Below are 24439 nucleotides of genomic sequence, written 5' to 3'. Positions count from 1 at the left end.
ATAAATTAACATGTTCTCTTACAATTATTTAAATGAAAAGCAAGTCCCTGGAAATATAGCAAAGCCTCTGACATTTAGTTACCTAATAGTTTTATTTTCCTAAGTCATTTTTCCAACATCAGAAGCCCACAGGCATTACCAAATCTGGGGGAGTATTCTGGAACAGTTCAATTAAAAGAAACAGAAAAGCAAAGCAAAACTTTGGTTAAGGAACTTCGATTTCAGTCAATTGTTTCAAATTAATTATTTCTGTATTAGAAGTAATCTGCCACTATTTTGAAAGAGTTGAAAATGAAATATTTAGTGCAACTGGCTTTTAAGAACAAGTTCAGAAACCTCATGCGGAACGATGCCTACAGGAACTGAAGCCAAAAACCCATGACAAGGAGAAAGAAAGAGATGAGCTTTGCACCCATCTTTTACTTTACAAACAGGCTTCTTCACAGTTTTCATTAGTCTGAAGGAGAAGACTTCACAAGGGGTCTGTGAGACGGAAAGGGGAAACAATTTTTTAGCCAGCATTTCTAAGTGTTTTCCCAGATAACTGTCTAAATAAAGCAGCATCCTTGTGTTGCTTCTTGACCATCACGCAGACATTCCGATGAACCATTTTCTTTCTTGCCCTCGGATCCGTATAATAACCCACATCTTATCATTGGATTATGCTTAATTACCAAAGGCAGACTTGCATATATGAAACATGCATTTGCATATTTGAAGAACGAGCCAGCAGCAGCACATATACACACAGCTACTGTGCCAATACAGACTTTTCTTCCTGCTGCTGACAGATCTGTCTTTGGGATAAACCTTACAGTTCTGGTACCAAAAGCATCTGCTGGAGGGAAGAATGCATCTATCTCAGTACCCTGCTGCTCTCCACCCTTCAGTTCTCCCTGCTTTCTCTCCTATGAATTCTCCCCAGGACTTTCCTCCTCTCTGCATTCCCAGCACTTGCGCTGCTCCTGCCCATTTTCCATTTCACTTTACATCCCTCCTGACTAGCAGTGTTTCCTTCCTCTCCCTGTCCCCTTCTCCACCCCCCCGCACCGCCGGCAAATGGATATCTGTTTTCCGCAGCCGGCCGCCAACCGACAGCGGCGCAGGGCAGCTCTCGGCTCTGCCCCTGCCACTCCTGCAGCCCCGCTCCAGCTGGGCTCAGCCCAGGAGATGGGGGAGCTGCAAGCGACGTGCTACCAGGGCGAGAAACGCAGCCAACGAAGAGTGACAGGAAGCAGCCAAGCTGTCAAAAACAAATTCCTTTTTTAAAATAACCCGCTCTCTGAAGCAGTCACACAGAACTACTTTAAAAAAGAAACAAAACCAGAATGAACCCAAAAAACAGTCAAATAAGACGCTACATACCATGCGAGTGGTTGACCCCTGAGGTCTTTTCCAACTAAATTAGTGTATGAGTCTACACAGGACTGAAGGTTCAGGCAGCAGCCTCATCAGCCCAAACTTCTTTAAGAGAGCATCTAATGATTGCAGCTCTCTGGCAAAGCACTAACATTTGCATATTTCCATCAAGTCAAGAAAAGACAAAAAAGTACGCAAGCTACACATCTGCATAGAGCCCAGGGCACTGCGCAGGTTCTCACGTGCCACCGGCTCATAGGTTTACGTTCTGAACGGATAAGACCACTACACTAGTTATAATATTCATGCAGAAGCCGCCACTTTCCAATTCAGGTTATCTCTTACCGAGGTGGAAAATTCTGCTAGCTAACTTTAAATGGCACTTCAGAAACCTAAACAAGTTTGCTGTGTCAACAAAAGTGTATGTTCATATATGTGTGTGTGTGTGTACATATGCACACGCACCCCACTTCAGGCTGGCCCAGCAGGCCAGTATCGATACAACTCAAATATCGCTGAGGCCAATTGTATGAGGTTCAACAAGGCCAAGTGTCAGGTCCTGCCCTTGGGTCACAACAACCCCATGCAACACTCCAGGCTTGGGGACGAGTGGCTGGAAAGCTGCCCGGCGGAAAAGGACCTGGGGGTGTTGGTCGACAGCCGGCTGAATGTGAGCCGGCAGTGTGCCCAGGTGGCCAAGAAGGCCAACGGCATCCTGGCCTGTATCAGAAATGGTGTGGGCAGCGGGAGTAGGGAGGGGATCGTGCCCCTGTACTCGGCACTGGTGAGGCCGCACCTCGAATGCTGTGTTCAGTTTTGGGCCCCTCACTCCAAGAAGGACATTGAGGTGCTGGAGCGTGTCCAGAGAAGGGCGACGGAGCTGGTGAGGGGTCTGGAGCACAAGTCTGATGAGGAGCGGCTGAGGGAGCTGGGGGTGTTCAGTCTGGAGAAGAGGAGGCTGAGGGGAGACCTTATCACTCTCTGCAACTGCCTGAAAGGGGGTTGTGGGGAGGTGGGTGTTGGTCTCTTCTCCCAAGTGACAAGTGATAGGACAAGAGGAAATGGCCTCAAGTTGCGCCAGGGGAGGTTCAGGCTGGATATTAGGAAAAATGTCTTTACTGAGAGAGCAGTGAAGCACTGGAAGAGGCTGCCCAGGGAGGTGGTGGAGTCACCATCACTGGAGGTGTTCAAGGAACGTGTGGACGTGGCACTGCGGGACATGGTTTAGTGGGCATGGTGGGGTTGGGTTGGTGGTTGGACTTGATGATCTTACAGGTCTCTTCCAACCTTAATGATTCTGTGATTCTGTGAACTCAAATGTGCATTTCCCAAAATGCTCATGGAAAAAAACAACACACAAAACAAACATTTTCCACCTGGCAGGGGCTAGACACCATGTAAGAGAAAGGCTGAACTGCTAAGAATATCTGTTTACTCACTACCTAACCAATGGCTGGAAAAGTGTTATTGGATAACAGTGCTGTATTGCATGTGCCTCAGAAACAGTGAGAAACATCCTGAGATGTCACACAACACATCCTCATCACCAGTTACCTAAAAAGAAGACTTAAAAGAGACTGGTTAGGGGAAAAAGAAAAGCACATCTAAGCCATCAGGAGTTACCTGCTTAATTCATTGTACTAAGATCTATTTAAGTGCTAATCATCACAGAACCGTAAGATACTAACCACATCTTTCTTGTAAAGCACCTCCAGGATGTTACTCAGCAACTGGCAGCAAGCCTCCAAATCTTCTTGTCTTTCCAAGTGATACTTCAGCTGATCTGTCATTGTTGGCAGCAAGATTTCCCTGCAGTCTGCACAGAAAACGTAAGGTTACATGCACAGCTTAAAATAACTTCACAGCACTGCCTAAATAGCCAATCAGCTTCAGTGCTTACATAAGATGAAAAACTTAGGAAAAAGAAGATAACTTCCAGATTTCCAGTCACCTGCTTTTCAACCCAAAACATAAAAACCTGAAAAACTTATGAGCAAGTGAAAATGAAGTCACTAGGTTAAGAACCCTCAGACAAGCACTATCCACCCTCCCCAAGCAAAGTACTTGAGCGGCCTCACTGATGTTAACTGCCTCTGCTTAAAAACATTGATTAACTGGGCCCATCCAGTGCCATCACACAGCATTACATACGAGCTTAGCTTCACGCATGCGCGACTGGTTGAGTGTTGGCAAGGTATATCAGACTTCCTTTACCTTACCTGCGCTGCTCACCAATGCAGCATAGCCTAAATGTACAAATACGATTCACCGAGGTGTATGACACTATTCAGATTAGCGTTCAGCTGCATGATACGGTCTTTTATAGCTCAAAAACTGCTGCTGAAATACCCGATGTTGGTATTTAGACATAGTTTCTGCAAGTCCTTTGCAAGGCAAGTAGAGGAATTGCAGAGAGAGACAGGGAAGATGAGGAAAATGGACACGGAGCTAAACAATTGAGCTCAACGTCTTGGCTCAAGTCAAGAGTGTATGGGAATAAGACAAAGATTGATACTCCTAAACCTACCAGCAGGTAACACTGGGGCACTGACCTAATGATTCTAATGAATGGATGACCTGCTAATTGTCTTGGACAGAGGGAGCACAGGGACCCAGGGTCCACTCCTAACCCTGGACCATGCTCTTTTTCCTTTAGGAGAGATGGCACAGCCAGAGACAGCTGCCTTCTGCATGGTGGCATCAGCTGCAACCAACCACAGCATGAGACTAGAAGCATGCACACTTTATATCCGCAGAAGCAGGGAAGAGTGACATTAAAACCCTTCAGCCTCACCCATTCCCAGCCCTCAAATAAATCCATGCCCAAAAGGAGGGGAACTGGTTGTTCTCATTCATCAGAGCCTGACTTAATCACCAATATTTCTTTCTGAGTAAATTACACAGTGTATATACCATCAACGTAATACTAAAACGTATTTGGGGGGCAATGGAAAGGAGAGCAGGAAGGGACAAGGAGGAATTAAGAGCATTTTGGTATTTTTCCACCTCCTCTAAATCATATTGTAGAACAGGAACAGAAGAAAAACATGGGACTTTTCCAGCTATTTTACCCTACTAAACACCAGCTCCCAAGTCCCTTTCCCTCCCGATCTGCCCAACTCTCTCATGTACATATGGAAGAAGGCGTGAGCTCTGCTCTGCCCAAAGGAAGGAGTACTACGCCTCTATGCTAAAAGGGCTGGATTGCCAAGCTGACAGGCAGCTTCTTCTCAGAGAAGTCACATGCACAAGATAGACAGAAAGCAGCACAGCTATGCTGTATATACAGGTGAACCAAGTACCCTGAAAATAACAGTTACTGTTAAGAAATTTTTATTTTCCTGACATGGGTCACTCCAAAAAGTTGCCCTTGTACTATAAAACCAACCTGGCAGATGATGTCTGAAAACACGACTGAAAAATTCACTTGGTCAAATGCTACGCTGGCTGTTGGCCCGTGACATATCTAATTATACAGTACCTGGGAAAATATGGATGAAGCTCTTGACAGCCACACAAAAGATACAACACACTGACTTTTTTTTTTTTAGTGATATTACCCAAATTGCTTGGACTTGATGGCATATGGATGACTCACAAGAGGCAGCTTCACAGCAGTCCTTAATGACTATATCATTGCTTAGAGATTATTTTCACACAAAAGCTTAAGTCCCGGGAACATTCAGAAATGCTCATGAGCACTCAATTAAGTCTTTATTTAAGAGGATTTTAAATAGTTCTAGACCAGTAAGCATCACCAGCCCGAAATCAAGAACGCGAGTAACATAACAGACCACAACAGGAGGCACAAGACTCAAAAATGAAAACTGGCAATTAATTTCAATTAAGAGGGATGACCACCTATTGCAATGTGAAAGCACTTATTTAGGGTTATACCTAATGCTTCCCTGAGAAGCCAAGAGATCAATAGCTCAAAGTAACACTCTCAACACGAGGAAGCCTCCTCTTGCAGCAGGAGAGTGCTACTCCACAGCAGAAGCTCCTTCTGCGACCAAACACTCCCTTTATTGATACACATTTGGTCTCTGTCCTTTTGCAGCGGATGTAACTGGCATCCCGAAGCAGTCAGGATAGGCAGGAGTTACAGCATGAGCAAGTCAGTGCTGAGAAGCTACAGCAAATACCAGCAGGTCAAAGGATGATGAAGATCTGCATCACCAGATGACCGTGACCCTGGCTTTGACTCACCAGAATTAAGTACCTTTACTGGCTTTGTCTTTTGCTGAAGAGGGGTCCAGAGACAGAATGTGCACTTCCACCCTTGACCATTCCTAGCGATTCCCGTCAGTGTTTAGGAGATGCCACATCCCGGGTGCCAAGGTGTCAGTGTTGTAAAGGTACTATTGCAACAGAGTACCCGACCGCACTGCACGGGCCCCACGCAGGTGCCAACTTCAAACTCCGCCACAGTGAAAAGTGAGGCTCAGCTGACGGTCTGCCAGTTACAAGCATGGGATGGACAAGGCAGTATCACCAGCGCTAAAATACGCACTGCAGGTACCAGGAAAAGCTGACAGCTAGGAGGCAAAGGGTTGCCAAAGAGAAGAAATCAATACATGCTTATGGTATTGTGTTTTGGCTTGCAGTGGAAAAATTGCTACAGGCGTTACAAACTCAGTGCCAAGGTGAAAATTACTCTCACTTGATGAGTCTCAGTGATAAGGTATGGGCTCAAGAGGACTTGCTTTTGCCACTAAAGAAAGAGAAGGAAACAGGATGGATGAGACAAAGATGGACTTTGTAGGGAAACAGTTTCTGCCCGAAGTCTGCCAGAAGCCTTCAGCCAGTACCGTAAGGTCCAACTGCAATGACTAACTTGAACGATTCTCTGCAGCTGCTTCAGGACTCCCAGGTCATCGGTGACCACAGCCTTCTGTCTCTACAGAGCAGGGAAGAGTTACAGGAGGAGCACCCCCACAAACCCGTCCCTACAGCAAGATACACAGCACAAAGGCTGGAACCCTGCTCTCACAAACTGCACAATGGGGAAAAACAGAAGTCACCGACGTAAAAAGTAATCAAGAAAAAACATGCTCTAATGCAAAATAGAGAACACTCCATCTCAACAAGATGCTAGAGAGGAACCGAAACAGCAGCATCCTCATTCTGCCTTGTAAGCTCACACATGGAGGATGAGAAATAACAGCGTATAAGCACATCCAGCTTCTAGTAGTTCAAAGAGAAACATTCTTCAGTCTCAAGTGACTCACATAAGTACATGTTCACTAGGAACGCACAAGTGGGCTCTCATTCAAAGAAAGTACTTGGAAGAGTTAGTTTCTTCAATGCAGAGTTTTTCTATTTAATTGCTTCTTGGTCATTTAACCTCCAGTTTATTGCTCAAAAAGGAGAAAAATCATGGTGTGTTTGTGGAAATTTTTGCCTCAAGAAACAGACATTAGACCCTGAAATGTATTTACATGGGGAAATACACCTAGTCACGACTTCATCATATCCCCTCATATTCTTTCCCATTAGGCAGCAGAGAATTGGATTACAAAAGATCCAAATCTAATAACAGAAACAACTTCATCATAAGTTCCCATTATTTGTTTACAACTATATTATCCTAAATCTAGACAGATGCTAAAAGTGAAAGGAGGTGGTGATCTCTGCAAAAAAAATGGCTAAACAGAATTGGCCTCACTGAAAGAGCTTATTTACCAGGATGCTCATTAAATGATTAAAGCTATTTATACAAAAATGAAGTCTCCAAACTGCCCTAATATGGCAGACAATGATACATGTGCATTAAAGTAATAGGTTGCTGTCACATATTTCAAATGCATAATCTTAGCTAATTAAAAAAAAAACAAAAACCACAGCACCCCCTGCATAGGAAAAAAAAAAAAATGCTGAGCGAAGATCCAGCCACCATATAAAGAAGGTTTTCCTGGTACTGACTCACCATGTATTTCATATAATCACCATTTTACATTCGCTTCAAACATCTGCCTCTGAACTGCTCCGGCCCTTGACCACTCACTCCTATCCCAAAAAATGTTCCCTTCCTTGCTCAAGTACTCAGACTGTTCTTACGTGACAGGAAACACCAGATGGATACAGGTCAAAATTAATTACTAATTTTCCATACAAATTTCAACCCAGTGAATGGCCCAGTTCAGCTCAGTCTGTTTGCCCCAGAGATGCTTTGCGATTGCAGCCTTGTGCCTCCACATTTGTGAAACCTCAGTGTATCTCATTACCTGAGGTTTTGACTAACTTGGAAAGAAAAGAGAAGATTAAGAAAAAACCCACAAAGTAGTGGTGTAGCACGCTCCTTTCACCAACTGCAAGGGAGAGAAAGAACCCTGACACCCAGTTGCTAAGCACTCCAGCAAAGACATATGAACGTGTCTTTGTAAAGCCTGCGAGGTGAATCAATCTTTAATAACTTACAAAGGCCCCTAATTAGAGGTTTGAAAATGTTTCACGTCCCCGTTAAGCCCCACTAGTAGAGAACGGCCAAAGATCAATTTAATATCTGCAAGCGTGCAGAAGGCAAAAACTGCAGCTATGTCACCTTTGAGTTAGATTGTCTAGAGTACGCTCTAATCGATAGGGAAGGTATTCAAGTTGCATTTCTGAGAAAGGAAAAACTAATTGATTTGTCATACTACTTCATCTGGAATTACACAACCTATACAAAAGACTAAGTTCCCTTGGGTAGACTTGACAACGCTCCTCAGTTACCACCTTACAGGCTCTCTGCCTTCCTCAACAACAACTTGCGAACACGTGCTGTTTGGTTTGTAGCTGTTGGAGGTTATAAATGTGGGAGGATAAAACAGAGTGTCAAGGTGTCCCGGGTACTTGATAAAAAGATCCAGATCCTTCCCACATTTTCAGAAACAACAAAACCCACCCACAAACCACCACCACCAAAAAAACAACCAAACACCTGCACCCCGGAGAACCGTGCAAGCACCAGCACTGTGGAATCTTTCTAAAGATTACTTGGCTCTCTTATTACCCATGGAATTTTTATGCTAAGGAAGAAATACCGATATAGAGCTTACTTTGAAGTAGGAAAAAAGGAATAAATATTGCCAATGGGAAAGACGAAAGCTATGCCTAAAATCAAAAGGCTACTTCGTGATACTCAGCATCTGGCAGGTCACAAAATCATATGTGCATACGGGATGATTTTTACATACTTTTCCTTTCTCTGGCCATTTTTAAAGGCCTACTTGCAGGGTCTCAGAAGAACTTCCCTAGCCCTGCTGCCTCGGCTCTTGTTAAGGCGACGCAGGGGTGCCCTGTGCCGCTGGAGCAGGCTCGGGTGCTGCCTCCGGCACCACGGCTCCTTCGCCTCAAAGTCGCTTCCAGTAGACCCCACCTGGTAGACCGATCTCTTTGTCCCGTTGGTTTCTAATGGCACAAGAGAAGCCAGCTTCCCTCTGAACTGAAGCAGAAACAGCTATTGAAACGATTCCATCGTTTTAAGGTTTTCCAGATACCTCTATTAAAAGACAAGAGCTAGAAGGCAACAAATCGCAAAGATGGAACCCACCAACACACACACACAAATACCTCTATATATATTTTAACAAATCTAGTATTATGGTAGTATGCTCTACGAGGAGACAAGATTTTAAGTGCACCCTTTGCTAAAAACTATTTTGAAAAACACTGGGTTGATCAACTGTATCTTGACTACTTAAAAGTACAGAAGAGGAAAGTTTAACCTTCATCAACCTGCCTGTCACAAACACCTCCCAGCCCTGATTAATGGGCAACCTTGATAAATCTATAGTCTATAAGACTAGTCTCCTGCTCAAAAGCCAGCTCTGAAGATAGCTCATGAGTATGATGCACAATGATTACAGACAACAATAATTAGACATCTGTTCTCTACTGCACAAGTCCAACCCACAATGATTAATGTCACAGGAATGTGCAGCGAGAATAAAATATTAATCTTTATAAAAGGATGCTCAGGAGGCATTATCAACTGATGAGCATCCAAGCAAAGACTTCAAATGAAACACTGACACAGGAACTATGGTGAAGCTAAATACACGCAATAAATTCTTGTCAATTTAAAAACATTTCATTTGGAGGGACGCTGACAAATGCATTTCTTTATTTTATGGTTCATTTAGTTAATTTGGCCAAAACCATAAAACCTATGCTTGGTAACCTCGCTTCTGCTACACAGCATGGGGACAAAGATTGTAATTTTAGTCCTAATTAAACAATAAGAACTCTTACAAATGCTATATGCTGTCTACTAATATTTAATAGACTAACAACTTCCTAATGGAGAAATCACTAGATTTCCTAACTTTTTAAGAATACAGCAGCTACGCAGCTCACTTGGTAATTAGCTGGAAGTCATCTGTAAAACAAAGCAACAGAGAATACAAACAACTCTATGGGACAAAACAAATCAGATAAATCACTATTTACATAAACCCAAAATTTTGAAGTTTGCAAGGATGGCACTTCATTTAACTACCAACCATAAGTACATACATATTTAGAACTGAAAACATGCATTAGGTTAAAAAACCCAACTGTTCCACACTAATTTGTAAATTCATACTCATAGTTGGACATACTTTTACAGAAGACTTTTACAACACAGAATTGTTTCAGGTGCTAATCTAAAGAAATGCTGCCTTAGTTTTGGAGTTTGAGGTGGGGTTTTTTGGAGGGGAGAGGGATGTGAAAGGAAGAAGAGATGCAGGGTCTGTCAACCAAAACTTTGCTGCTTTACACAGACAAAAAAAATTCTGTGTGCACAATAACAGATCTATGTAAATTATTGTGGTAGGGGTAATAAGCATTACTTATTTATACATGCATTTGCCTCTATTGGTCATATATAGTTATTTTTAGATAATTATTATATATTCATATTTATCTTATGTTTAAAGATACATACATAAAATATTATGTATGTATGGCATATGTAAGAACACACTGATATGCTCACACCCTCACTGAGCAAGATGTACACATATTCGTCTAAACTAGTACATTTAAGGCTCTATTCAAGTCTCAAAATCAAGTAACTTGCTGAATCAGGATGTTCATCACTGACAACTTCAAACGCTCTGCTGCATGCAAAAAGCTGCATCCCAGTTAGCAGAGATGAACACTGGGGTGTTCGAAGACCCTACAGAAGCCTCCAGCCCCTACGCAAAGGACTTCTGCCCAATAATTTTCTTCTCTACAAAAATCAGGGAGTGGGACAGAGTCAGATGAAGTCCTCCAAAGCACAGGCTGCCAATCTCCCTGTTCACAACTGTCCTTCACCCTGCTGATATCACTACCTGGGCAATATATACAAACAAAAATGAGGTGAATCATCCATAGAGAGCACAGGAAAACACGGCAGCTTAGCTCTTGAAAAGACTCCTAAAGGGCACACTCTTAGATCATCGCTGCGATTTAGCCCTTGGAAATAGCTGTGCTAAGCACTGTGAAGAACTTCTGCAGCAGCCATGACCCAATGATCTTTTCAATGACCTTCCAGGAAACGTCTCCTCACATAAGAAAGGGAACAAAGACTAAAACGATGTATAACGCAGGTCTACCACGTGAAAAGAAAACGAGCAATTGAGCATCGTCACGTTAGGGATTTTCTTCCATGCTCGAGGAAAACAAGATGCAACCTTATGCTTTTCCAGAAGCAAATTCATTTATTTTGCCAAAGCCATAACAGATTTTTGATACAAACGTGGAGGGAATAAAAAGGCAGATCATCTAAGATGTGCAAAACAGGCCTTGAACTCCATGAGTATAACCCCTGCAAATGGGCAGAACCGGCTGTCTTTGTTAGCAGGGAATCAAGGGGAAAATCTTTTCTTCTTAGTGATATTTGAATATTTGTGGTTTCAAGGACAGAAACCAGAAGCATGAAGATCTGATACAGATTTAGTCTATACAGAGAGATGAGTTCTACTTGTCGGCCTCTGAATATAACCACAAGCTTGGAAAAATATGCTCCTTGAAGTCACCTAGCTATTATTCTCCTAGCAAATACATATATACAAACACACACACACACACACACACTCTCTACTTAGCATTGCTTTGACTGACTAGCTACATACTGATTTTTCTTTTTCCCTTTGGTACTAGGGCTCAATTATGAGCCACTGTTAGGACAAAAGCTCCAAAACCTAAGGAATGTATGGGGTTTTCCTGCCAGGGCTGAAGAAAGCTTACTAAAAATAAGTACAAGTTCTCCAAAGAAGCAAAAGCTACCTTGAATTGCAGAAGGTAACATATAAATGGCACATGACATAACCAGAAAAGAAGGGAACAAATTTTAAAACTGTATTTTACATCCTTTTTTAAAGGCATACAAACGACCACACCATAGTACATCCTCATCCAAGGTCCCAAACTCTTCAGATTTCGTAAAGACCACTGAACCATCCATCACTCAACATCGTTCTTCAAGCACAATGCTTCAGCAGATTACTTCACACACCCACCCTTCTCACCCCAAAATCCTTCAAGCTTCACAAATAGATGTATTTTGAAATTTAAATCCTCTGGAGACACAAATAAATCTTCCTTGACCTCTCAAAGCACAGAATTAGAGCATTTTTCTCCAACAGAAATATGCTGATGAAATGCTGTTTGATTTTCTGTACCTTTTACAGCTTTCCATCAATCCTGTACTGCATATTGCTTTTAGAAAAGAAAAATCTCATTTCTGCAATATGATGCAGGATTAGTTGAATACTTACATGAAAGTATTGCTTATCAGTTAAAAATTATTGAATCAATGAGGTGGAGGAGAGGCAGTCGAACTACATTTTAGTAAGAAGAACTCAAACCCACAGAGCAAGGGGAAAAAAAAAATATCTAAATTTACCAAAGGCTGTGGCTAGGGGGTTAATTTATTTTCAAGTGAATTTTAGAGTTTATGAAAGGTTCCCAGCACAACTGCTTCTCCAGACACAAGCTTTATAGAGAATTACCAGCGGCAAGAGAAGCTTTTAAGATAATGCTTTGTTTATTGACACACACAAAAAAAACCCCATACATATATGAGGTCACACCTAACCATACAGAAGGAGGGCAGCACAGAGGTGTGTACACTAAAAGAGCCCGCGGCAAGCGGCACAGCCACATCACTGCTGCACCAAACTCTGCGAGTCCTCCTCAGTGCCAGGCTCCATCCCCCCGTCCACAGCACCGCTGCAGCCGGGTGAAACGAGTGTCCCGTGCAGTCGGACTGAACCACACACGCCAAGCTGGGCAGCACTAGCAGCATACGTGCCTCGAATCTCCGCTGCAACTCAACCGAAGCATGTTCAATTTAAGACATTCTTAACAGCCGGTGATGTGAAAAACCCTGGTTAGGAGCCTCTTGGTGAGATCCAAAAGCCATTAAGTAGCACCGTCCTGTCAACAAAACTGGACTGAGTTCAGATTAATGACCCTGCTATTAAAACAGATTCATTTAAATTTCTCAGGAGCTCAATAATGTTGGACTATACCATTCGCTGCAACCCAAACGGCTGAGTTGGAGAGTTAGGTTTAAAAAACAAACCAGCCACGCACAATTTCTCCTTCCACCTCTGAAAATGAAACTGATTGAATAAAAGAAGTCAAAGATTAATATAGCAAATATACTACGTGCCCCTATAGCCTTCCCTACGAGTGCTTTTCCTTTTTATAGTCATAATTTCTTGTTTTATCTGAGTTATCTCTATTTCCTCCTATCCAAGACCATCAAGTGTAATGCCTTATATCACTGGCTTCTGCCTCAAAGACTGCAACTTAAAAGCAGCCAGGAGAAGGAAAAATTACTACATAGACAGCACGCTGAGAACGAACGATGGAAATGAGTAACACTGATGAGAGCAGTATCTGAAGGAGCAAACATTAAAATGGTCTCACAGAGACTAGTACCATTTTACCCAATCCCAAGACCAGCAACTCCATCTGCATTCCTCCTTCTTATTCTTGCAAACGCTGCCAATTCAGAATAAAATCATTTGATGTGGCTCATAAGGGCTGAATAATTTCAAAAGAAGATCTCAAAAGCAAAGCTCAAGCTGAACTGCATTTGGACTTGCTGGTGCAGGACGTGGTGACATGGCTGGTAGACTCTGTTTTGCAGAGATTCATTCTTACTTCAACACCATCCGTAACTGTAGGAAGTAAATTTACAACCTGTGTTACACCTTGTTGCTCAAGTGGGACTGTAACCGTACTGAAGGCTTCCTTATGGAAAAGCTCTATCTCCTTCTTGAAAGGTTCAGTGTCTCTAGGATCTCTATCTTCCAGTCTTAATTCTCATTAGACTTGGGGTTTTTTTACCAAAGTTTAAGGTTTAAACTTGCATCTAACATGTATCATGTAGACCCAAAAATTTTACAGGTACTTGTTACAAATCATACACTTGGAGAATAACCTTACCGCAAATTCAGTCTAAATCAAAAGTGCCACCAATATGTAAAGCTCATTCTTGGAACATCATTCTTCATTGCTACTTGTGCAAAATTATAAAGAAAACTTCAGGCGGAAAGAAGTGGGAAGAGCAACAGTACTTAATTCCACAGCCGTCAGTACCAGATCCATGCAATAGCCCACCCTCTAGCAGTGCCGCTGAACTGCACCGGGCACAAAGGCACACAGTTTTGTGAAATTAAGGAGCGTAACAGATTGCAGCACAGATTGTCTCGGCTTTATACTTGTTCGCTAACTGGAAGAAAATAAAAATTACTAGATCCAGCAGAAGTTACAGAGCTGTGGTTAGACATTACCTGATCTGGTATAAGACCTGCCAGTAGAAAGCCAATCCACCAAGAACGTTTCTTAAATTGGAACCAGAAAAGTTTATTTCATCAGCACTTTGCATCATGTGGTCCCAGCATTTTTATCTGACAGAAGAATCCTTTCAAATTTCCTTTATCATTGAACCATTCCCTATTTGCTCCCTCATTAAATTCTTCTGACAGCACATAAACACTTAGTTCAGGTTAGTTTAACCTGCAGTCATCTAGAAAAAGAATAAAGTGTTTCACCTCAAATGAAGAAATTTGTAAGACAAGTGCTTGAACTTACCTTTCACTGGCCCATTAATGTAAAAGGAGAAAATAAGAAAGCATGGATGAACAGCACACTCTGAAAGGTTTGTATGTTGTTTTACTTCAGCTAGGGGAGAGCTTAAAGGGAGAGAATGACGCTTTGGAAAGAAAGGGCATCCAAAACTTCAATTTTCTCCATAGAACTTCACCGAGCACAAAAGTTGAATTAATAGTTTTTGATAAAATATATCACAGTTAAAGTTATAACACATGTCAGTAACGCTGGAAGCTTAGTGCCCTTTTAAATTAAAAATTACAAGTTTTTGCTTTCACTTCTTTATGATCTATAACCTGCAGCAAGTGTCAATTAGCATTTCCTCACTTATCTTAGATCTTCTTGTCCTTCTAATGGAACAACCTTAATTGGTTACAACCTCCACCGCGCTCGGCAGCAAGGACAAACCTTGCACTAGCAGAGGTCTGGAGACAATGAATAATGCGACAATTTAACGGTTGCAAAGGTCCTGCTTACCGTGCTGCGTGAAGAGGTCACTGTGAACTATTTCTATCAAGCAGTACAGCTTCTGGATCGTGAGCCGGCTCACGGGAACGTTTAGGATGAATTCAGTAAAGAGTTTGCTACATACAAAGGGATAAGTAAAAATATGTTAATCTCTCTCCAAAATAGGCAAAAAACATCCAGTAACACAGAACAAGACAAACAACTGCATACTTTTGGACAAACAAACTCTGTTTTTTCTCAGAGATAGAAGAGTTAGACAGGAATTTCAGAGAAATGTGAATTGTCTTTAATAAGTCTGTTCAGTTTTCTGTGTCTTTTCTTTTGCCCTCTCCCTTTTATCTCAGTTTTACACTCTTTTTCCGTGTTTCATTTAAAGTTTCAGATTTCAAATTTCAGTTGTCTGTGCTGCTGTCTCTTTACTTCAATCATCACATACCGTTAGTGGAATAATACACGAGCATATAAGCCAAAAATAAAAAAAGTGGTAATTCATGTTACAAGCTTTCCCCAACAAAACAAAACCAAGAAAACCCCACAGAAACACACACATTTTAGGATAAGGTACCATCACACTCATCAGCTCAGCTCCCACATAATACAGATTTTTAAAAGACTTGTCAATAATTTTGCATCGCTTCCTAAAATCTTGGGGGGTTTTTGTTTTTCCTATTAAACCTTCACTTCTAAGTATTATTCAGTCTCAATTTAAATACCCTAAGTGACAGAAAAACTGAAGTGTTTGGGGTAAAGCAGGCCAAATCCTGTTATTTTTCATTTGGTGTACTTTCCTAGTGCTTTTGCTATCACATATCAAAATTAAGATTTAATCCAGAAACCCTACAGAGATGTACGCCCTAGGCCCATAGGAAGCAGAAGTGCACATGTGAAAAAGTTTACAGCACAGGCAAGCAGAAGCTAAATGCCATGTTCCTCAGGCCACTGAAATGTTAGACTGAGATTGTACTTATCTCTTCTATTTCTGCTTTATCTTTCTTTTCCTCATTTTGACACACCAGAATACAGAAATGAAAACAGACGATATATAGAAGGGTTTGTGCAATCAAATTAGATAAAAAAGTGGTTTATTCAACTTAAACGCCTTGTAATAGCACTGTGAAAGAGAAACTGATTTTTTTCTCTTTAAGTTAAAAGTTCTCCTGAAAAACTAATTTCGATTTGGTTTCTCTCTTGGTTTTTTTTGTTCCAAAACATCTTGCTATTACCCCTTCTATTTACTAACAACATTCCTGTGTTTATGAGCTACTGTCGATCCAGCAACAAGAGTTCACTGAACACAGTTCTTATTTACATGAAATTAATACTTGAAAGAGTGAAGCATCAACTACGCAGCTTAAGAGTTTTGATGTCAGTTGCCTCATTGATAATTCTCACTATGTCAGTACACGATTGTACTCAACAAGACTGCAAAGTTTGTCCAGACATTTGTCAAACCTTGATGCCATACATGTTACTTTTAAAAAGAGGCTATTTCTGTAGCCCTAAAAATATCTGCAAGGAAAAAAAAAAGGTAATAAAACCACAGTGATAAAACATCTCAGATGATCATATTTCATTGCTTCTGTATGTACTTTTATATATGTGCATGTATATATATATCTCTCTAGCTCTTTATTTTACATATACATAAAATTCACACTACACGTTTCATTAACTCTACTCACCTAAGTTCTTTTGGATCAAATACTAATTTCACATCATTGACAATAGCTGGCAAGTATTTAAGTGCTGCCCCCTAAAAAAATAAAAACAACAAATAAACAAGACCGAAATTCCTATGTCTTTAAAGGTGATGCAAAGACGGCAAGAAGAGAAGCGCACAGAAGTAGGTTGCTTTGGCTTCACTATTCTCTGGGGCTTCAGCTGAGTCCCTCCGGCTTGCTCTTAGCATATTCTTTCGGGGTAAGTTACCCGAACTGAAACTCAATGACAATGAAACTTTTCGATTTAACAGATTTAAAAGAAGAAAGAGGCATGAAAGATTAGTCAGCTGGGAAAACTGACAACTCACACCAAAATTAGAGACCTACAAGCTCCTTCCAACATGTTGCAGAAACCTTTTGCTGTATTGGTACACAACATGTAACTAAGTTTTCTTCCTCTAATCACTTCTTCCCCCACTTTTCTGTAGAGCTGGAGAAGCACCTTCTCCTCATCCTCCCCATCAGCCATGCTGTAGTTTTGTGGGTTTCATTTTCCCTCCACTACTTAAAAATGAAAGAAAAATGCACAACTGGCATTGCTCCCTGCAGTAGATTCTTGGTAGCCAAAAACGCAACTGCAGCTCTTTCTACTTCCCCTTGAACTTGCAGTTATCACTCCATTTCACAGTACATAATGAAAGGATTCAGAAGATAGAAACAGCTGTTTAATATTTTAACTATTCGTAGTAATTTTAACTAATTTTGTCATTCCATTTCTTAGTAACAATTAGTAGTTATTTATTTCTAGAGCAAACATTCTCGTACAGGCATCAAGAGCAAAAATCCAGCAATTAACAATTACTGCCCAGCAATTTAATGCAATCACGCCAGAATACACTTTGGGTTAGACAATAGTAAGTGGACCTCTAGTAACACCACAGATAAAAAAAAAAATCACTTAGTCTACACAAACAGTAACTTCAATCAGATAAAGCTGGGGTTTTTTCTTCATTTGCAAACGGATTTAAAGGTCCTATTTCAAATAGCGGATGAGAAAATGTTCTACCTAAGAAACCCTAAGGCAAAAGTCTTTGGTTTTAATCTTAACCTTATTAGCTCATACCCATGCGCTACTTTTACTGAGTTTCCTCAAGTTCTTGCGTCCACTAAGCACCCGACTAGGGAAAAACCACAGTAATTCAAATATAACCCACAACAGCCAGATTTATTTCACTTACCTTTGTGTTTTATTGGTAATATCAAACGGTTTGATTACAGAGTATTTTCGCCTCAAAAGGGACACCGATTCACTCGCCATACAAGGCATTTCTGTTTGCGGGTTTAATGCTTAGCATTTGCAGTTTCCATCAACGAGAGCACCACGTGCTCCCTACCCTTTTGAATTAGAAGGAAGACGAGCCCTTACACTTTTCTTTTTTAATCAACTCTTTTCTAGTCTGAAGTCCAGGACGTGAAAAGTGACCGTACTACACAACTCCAGGGTCAGAGGAATTCAAGAGACAGAAAAATTCTCTTTAGCAGTAGTTGTGAATAGTAGGAAGAGCCACAGGGAAGCAGTCTCGAGGAGTTTTGCCTCCTAGGTACATACAAAACCACTTGTCTGTTTTAAACAACTACACTTTTCTGCCACAACCCTAGTAATTTTACATCAAATTCCACCATTCTTGAATGCACGAGGTCAATTGTTTGACTACAGTCACAAGGGACGTCTTGGTCCAAGTTGGTAAGCAAAAAAAAAAAAAAAAAAGGAGGGGGGGAAGTGCAGAATCAACTATCAATCAAATACTTAGTCTTTGCAGCTAAAAATACAAGTGCCATTAATGATTAATACATACTATTTTAGAGCAAAGTTCAGGTATATTATACAGTATAATTATTTTAATTAAATCATTTGCATATCTAGATAAGCTTAGCAGAGGTATCAGCAACACAAAATATGCCTTTTCTTGAATAATGTATGAAGCAGCTATTAATTTACGTATTTATCAATAAAAATGCAGCTTAAAGTGATTTTGGTTAGATGGTTAAAGGAGGCATATATCCATGTCCAAAACCATACCCAAAAGCATAAATTCAGGCCATTCTTCTGTGTCGATTATAAAGCACTCTTGGATTCTTTAGGAATTTTATAAACTTTGCTATTCCAGCATGTACACAAGCGGCTGCAAGCAAGGACTGAATATGGCCCTGGAAACGTCACCCGCCCTGGAGGAAAACACCGGGCTACAGTAGCTGAACAAATCTCTAGTTAAAATACTATATTATTAGAACTTAAGTGCGCACCACACTTATCTTCAAATCAGCTCGTACAGTCTTCTGCAAGGTGAATACACAAATTTCTTTTTCACTGAATGCTCATTATTACAGAAATATTGCCAACACAGTGAACAAAATTTATAAGGTGAGACTGTTACAGCACATTCAATTCTGTTCTCAAATTCAGTCTATCAACTAGGGTTGAGTAAATACCCAACATTTCCCACCAACATTTGCTCAAATAAAAGAAAAAGGTGTATTTCCACAGAACTGATGCTATTTGGTGTTTGCTAGTCATCAAAAAAAAAAGTTGTGAATTTTTTCACCTGCTGACGCATCCACAGAAACAGTGGAAAAGTGGGGGGCAGGAAAAAAAGACTTTTGAATTCAAAAGCCACTAACAGTCTCTGCTTCTACAGAATGAGCTCTTCAGGAGAGAAAAGAAACCTGTCAAATAACGAAGTAACCAGCGTGGGAAGTTTGCCAAGGCTTGCTGACCGCTTTTAAAAGAGCAAAAAACAAACATGTCAATAGGTTAGACGCAAATCTCCGAGTGTTCCAGTTTTTATTCATAGTCCATTTAAACTGTCAAGCTTGATCATCCAACATTTCCACGTATGCTTAAAGGACTACTTACATGCTCAGAAATCAAGCTCATAACTGTAATTATGCAAATAGTCCCATTATGTACACGCTTATGTGTTTTGATGGATGAGGACTCTAATGACCAGTTATAAACCACAGCCATCGCTGTGTTTTTATTTGCTTATCATTCAAATGCATGTAGCAATAAATGTTTAGTAACACATACTAAAAAAGAGCTCGCATTTCATATCTTGAATTAAAATTTCACGCTGTGCTGGCACAATCATTCAGATGAACACTTCAATGGCTTAAATGAAGTACTATCAGGTAAAACTATTTACCACATAAATTTAAAGCTTGTAGTTGTAACAATTATCAGCCATTTAGGTTCTACTTTATGGACAAACCAATTAAAGTTTAATATCTTAAAATTTAAAGAAAATTGTGGAAGCATATTTCCCAATTTCCAATCTCAGCTGACTGAATTATATGACAGACAGTACGATCAGACAAGTAGGGTCAATAGCCACATGATTAAATCTGTATCTGTGTAATCCAAAGGTCTATTAAATACCTTTTTATTGATATTAACTTGTAAAAGAGCAGCTCCCACTATAGATTTTACTCTGTTAGAACCTGCAGCTGAAAATAGATCTTTTGTTAGCAGTGGCACAATTGAAATGCTGGTTATTCCCAGGATACCGGAATACGTAAGTGAGGAATATTAAACTCAGCAGATAAAAAAAAAAACTGTTCTCATCTTTTCATATAACATCAGGAAAAAACAAATAAGCAATCTGGTTTGTTTCTTTCCCCATCGAAAGAAATTTAATTAGATTACTTTCCGCTCTTGATCAGCGCTGGACAAAGGTTCAAATTCCTCATCTCTGCAAGAAGTACATGGCAAACTAAATCAAAATCTTAATTTCACAGTTACGCAGTGATCCCTAAGACACTTGAAAATTCAAAAACAGCATTAGAGAAAACACAATAATGAAGAACCTTAATTCTCTGATTTTTAATCAAACAGGTTTTTGCAATAATTGCCACATGTGATCACATTAGATACACATACAAAGCTGGAAATATCAGTCTCACATACTTAGGCGGTAATTATACATGGTGTCAAGCTGGGCTGCAATAAAAATTTTACTGCCCAAAGGGGCTTCGCTCTTTGTGGAAAACAAATGACAAATTATTACTACCCTTATCAAGTTACAATATCATTCATTTTAAGTATAACAAAGCACACAAATAAACTAGCAAAGAGGAAGAATAAAAAGGAGAGATAGTGCATCATATGAATAATGGATATATTTTTCCTGTCATCGAGTTAAACTTCCTGGTACACTCACCGTTATATTGACTGTCAGGGTATAATTGGAATTTTTTTTTTCCTGGGATGTGATTCACATGCGAGTCAAGGATCGGCATGACGTCAACAAGCTCACGTCAGCCTGCAAGCTAACTCAAAGTACCTTTCAGCATCATGTCTCATCCCTTACTTCTCCCTCTCCCCACCGCACACAACCACAGACACAGCTGCGCACTTCCACAAATGGGTGTTAATTTCCCCTTTATTAATATCATAGCTATGTATAAAGGGTATTATACCACAGCCAAAGTACACACATATGAAAAGAACCATTAACTGACACTTACTACATGAACCAGCTGCCAATACAACCTATTGAACTACTAAGTTGATGAGTGCAGTGCTTCAAGGATACCCTTCTAAACCATAAAAAAGGCAATTAAGTATGCCAAGAAATAAAACTCACTAAGTGAACATAATAAGGTCCAGAAAAGTCAAAGCTTTGCCTTAAATAGAATAAATTAAGTGATAATTGATGGTCACAGTTCTCTGCACAGCCAATACACAGGACAAAATTCCTAGGTCTTACTGTTCCACAAAATAATTGCAACTTATTCCTTAAATCATCACAACCACCTCTCTACCTACAGCAGTCATCCTTTGCAACCTTTAAGATAAATTCACTCATGTGCTTATAATGACTTAATAGCTAACTGTATCTTCCTAAACTTCTTCAAAGCTAGCAGCTAAATAATGCAGGGGTTTTTCATGTTAAAAAAACTAACTCAGCGATGGCCTGTATCAAAAGATTAGTTGGGGAGGAAAAAAAATAAAAGCAAAAACCATCAGACACAGTAAGAAGGCCAGAACAAACGAGACCAAGTGCAACGGAGGCGTTATTTCTAACGGTGGTCCCTCTGAACGTCAGTGAAGGGTCCACTGCAGTGCCCACACTGCCACGGCTCTTTTGCCTGATGGTTCATTTCCAGACAGGTTTAATGAGACAAGAACGGGTAAGGAATGGGACCTACCAAGAGAAAAACTAGAACGTTCCTCAGATCTAAAGGTTCAAGGAGTTTCTAGGACTAAAAATTTATCCTAAGCCAAGCAATTTAGAAAACACTTTATTCTGAAAGGAACAACTTCTGCAATTTTTTGGGGGGAAAAAAATCTCAAACCCCAAAAAACCTGTTAGAGTACTTCAATACTTACATATATAAACTGCGTAAAGTAAGAGTAAGCTTCATTTATTTTTCAGAACAACAAAAAGAATCCCAAAAAGCCCAAGCCCTAAAATTACCTGGAGGAACTGCCTTACAGAGAAGTTCCTGAGTCTTTCATGTCTTTGTGAAGGTAGGCGCGTATCTGTCCTCCCATCTCTTTCGGGGACTCTTTTCAGGTCATTAGGCAAACGTAAGCACCTCCAGTTTAGGTTCTGGGACTCCCAGCAGGGCCCAGGCAATCTGAATCCCTCTCCACTCCTAACAGTTTCCTCTCGGAAACCGTGTAAGCCTTCCTCTGACCCCAGCCCACTTCAAGCCCTCCCAAGTTTTAATTTGGGAAAAGACAAAAGACAGACTAATACTTCTCAGTGGAGTCCGTTTCTGCAAACCATTGAGTTTGCTGGAGTTGGCTCCGCTCGTGAAAAGCGGCGTTATGGTAAGCACTGTCACCAATGCCCAAAGTCACCTAGTCCACCTTTTGAAAAGCCACTTAGACTATCGTTTCAAACATTGCCAATCCAACCGAACAGCAAGCCATGAAGAATACGTCTACACAGGAGTGCATATGCTCAGAAACAGAAGCATTAGAGGTTAGTACAATTAGAGCATATTCTGGGAGACAAATGTGGGGACATTTAGGGACAAATCTTAAATACATTCTGCCTCAAAGCCAGACAGTCGTGCTGTAGTCTGTGTGTTCAGCAAGCACTGTCTGTAAGCATCTCCCTGACTCTGCCACAGCTGGTAGCCGTTAGTACATCTGAAGGCTCGTGGAATAAGAAAAATGATACTCCCCCAACACAAAAATTTTATTTTACTACAGTTGAACACTCTGATGTATTAACACGAAGCTACACTAAAAGAGGACCAAAAATATGGCACTATATTGCATCATAGCATCCTTCTACCACTCGACAGAAGACAAACTGTCTGCACAAACACTTCTTTGTCATATGAAAACTCACTAAACTAAGATAGGGTAGTCTTGCTAAGTAGCTTAAAGTAATTTCTGACATAATTTAGGATAACAGATAAAAACAAGGGGAGTTTTATTAATTTACTTTTGTTTATTACACAGTTGAGAGTACTGAGCAATCTTTTCATTAATACAAAACAGAAATTACTACTGGGATAACAACACTGGTCACTGGTAAATGAAAACAAAGCAGTACAGAGTACAGCAAAGCAGTCTTGCAACAACAGAAAATTCTAACTTTTATCCCATTCTTGGGTTTATGTCTGACAAGGAATATCAAAAACAGTAATAAAAGCTTCTTTACAGTAGCTGTTTAAGTAATAACTAACTTAAGGTTGTCATTAGATTGAACAAATGACGTTTGCAAAGTATTAAACAAAATGTATTCTGAATAGTATACCACAGGTTTTGTCTAAGATTTAAGTTCATCTCTTTGTACCACATAAAAGCAAAAATACCTAATTTAAAAATGTCATTTTCTAAAGTTATTAATTTCAAATAGCATGCCTAGTCTCAAAATTAAGCATAAAATCTCTTTGCCAAATACAGTATATTCTTATGAACTTTTGTTTGATGAAGCAATAAATTTGTTTTACCTGACTCAATGTGTACATGATTTTAATGTTAATTTTCATCTTTTGTGCCATTCAACACAAAGCATCTACCTTCTATACAAGCATTCTCCTGGCTGCCATTCTATTAAACTCATCAACCCAGCCAAATTAAGCCCAGTCAGCAGCTGGATGAAACGATTTCCAGGAATGCCTAAGCAATATTTTTTGAATTGCCCCAGCCTGCAGCAGTCATTGTTCCAAATGACGGAACCAGCGCCTCTGGCACAAAATTCAGTGCCAAATGGCACAAAGCGTTATCACAAGTAAAGCGGTGTTGCGCTTTTCTAGGGATTATTGTATTTGTTGCCAGTGTAACAACAGACTTTCCCATACAGGTTCTAAGAGACACAGAAACCTCAGTCCGTGGTTGCATTTTGTTACTCAGCTGATTTTAAACGACGGTTATAAAGTATTCAACCTGTTGGAAAAGCCCTGCAGACTAATGCACCCTCTTCTGTTTTCTTCTTAGGTACCTCAGCAGCTTGTAATGTATTTCCCTGTCTTCATTTAAATACTTTTCCGTGGCTTTAGCAATAAATGCTTAATATTAGAGTGGGAAAAAGCATGGTATGGATACTGAGAAATATGCATCATGTGTTAAAAGTGACAAGGATTATTAACACCCCCCCGCCAGCCCCCAAGAGAATTCACATTAGCGAAATAATATCATCTTCCGCCCCGGCTCTCTGTGGTCACATTACAGGATAATTTTATATATACACACCTACTTTATCAAGATCACTGAAAGCACAGAGAACTAACTCGGCTACCAGCCTATCTTTTTTCAGTCATCCTCAACAGCACCACAAAGTCACGCATACAGCAAACATTAGAGCAAACTGCGAGAAGCCTGCTGAGAATAGTTCAGCTCCCTCGTACAAACA

General features: G+C 40.4%; 1 protein-coding gene across 1 annotated transcript in view; it reads right to left on the bottom strand.

Moving 5' to 3' along the window:
- The window catches only part of DOCK1 (dedicator of cytokinesis 1), a 329394-nt gene that overhangs the window by 225108 nt on the left and 79847 nt on the right, over positions 1-24439 (bottom strand). The window contains exons 24-26 of the mRNA XM_059821380.1: positions 16587-16657; positions 14914-15020; positions 3048-3175 (exon numbers count right to left, since the gene is read on the bottom strand). Coding sequence (XP_059677363.1) covers positions 3048-3175; positions 14914-15020; positions 16587-16657 — 306 coding nt within the window. The remainder of the gene's footprint in view (positions 1-3047; positions 3176-14913; positions 15021-16586; positions 16658-24439) is intronic.

The sequence above is a fragment of the Gavia stellata genome, chromosome 9 (assembly GCF_030936135.1).
Source record: "Gavia stellata isolate bGavSte3 chromosome 9, bGavSte3.hap2, whole genome shotgun sequence".
In the NCBI taxonomy this organism is placed as follows: Eukaryota; Metazoa; Chordata; class Aves; order Gaviiformes; family Gaviidae; genus Gavia; species Gavia stellata.
The sequence above is the reverse complement of the archived record's forward strand: the minus strand, read 5'-3'. Positions and strand labels throughout refer to the sequence as shown.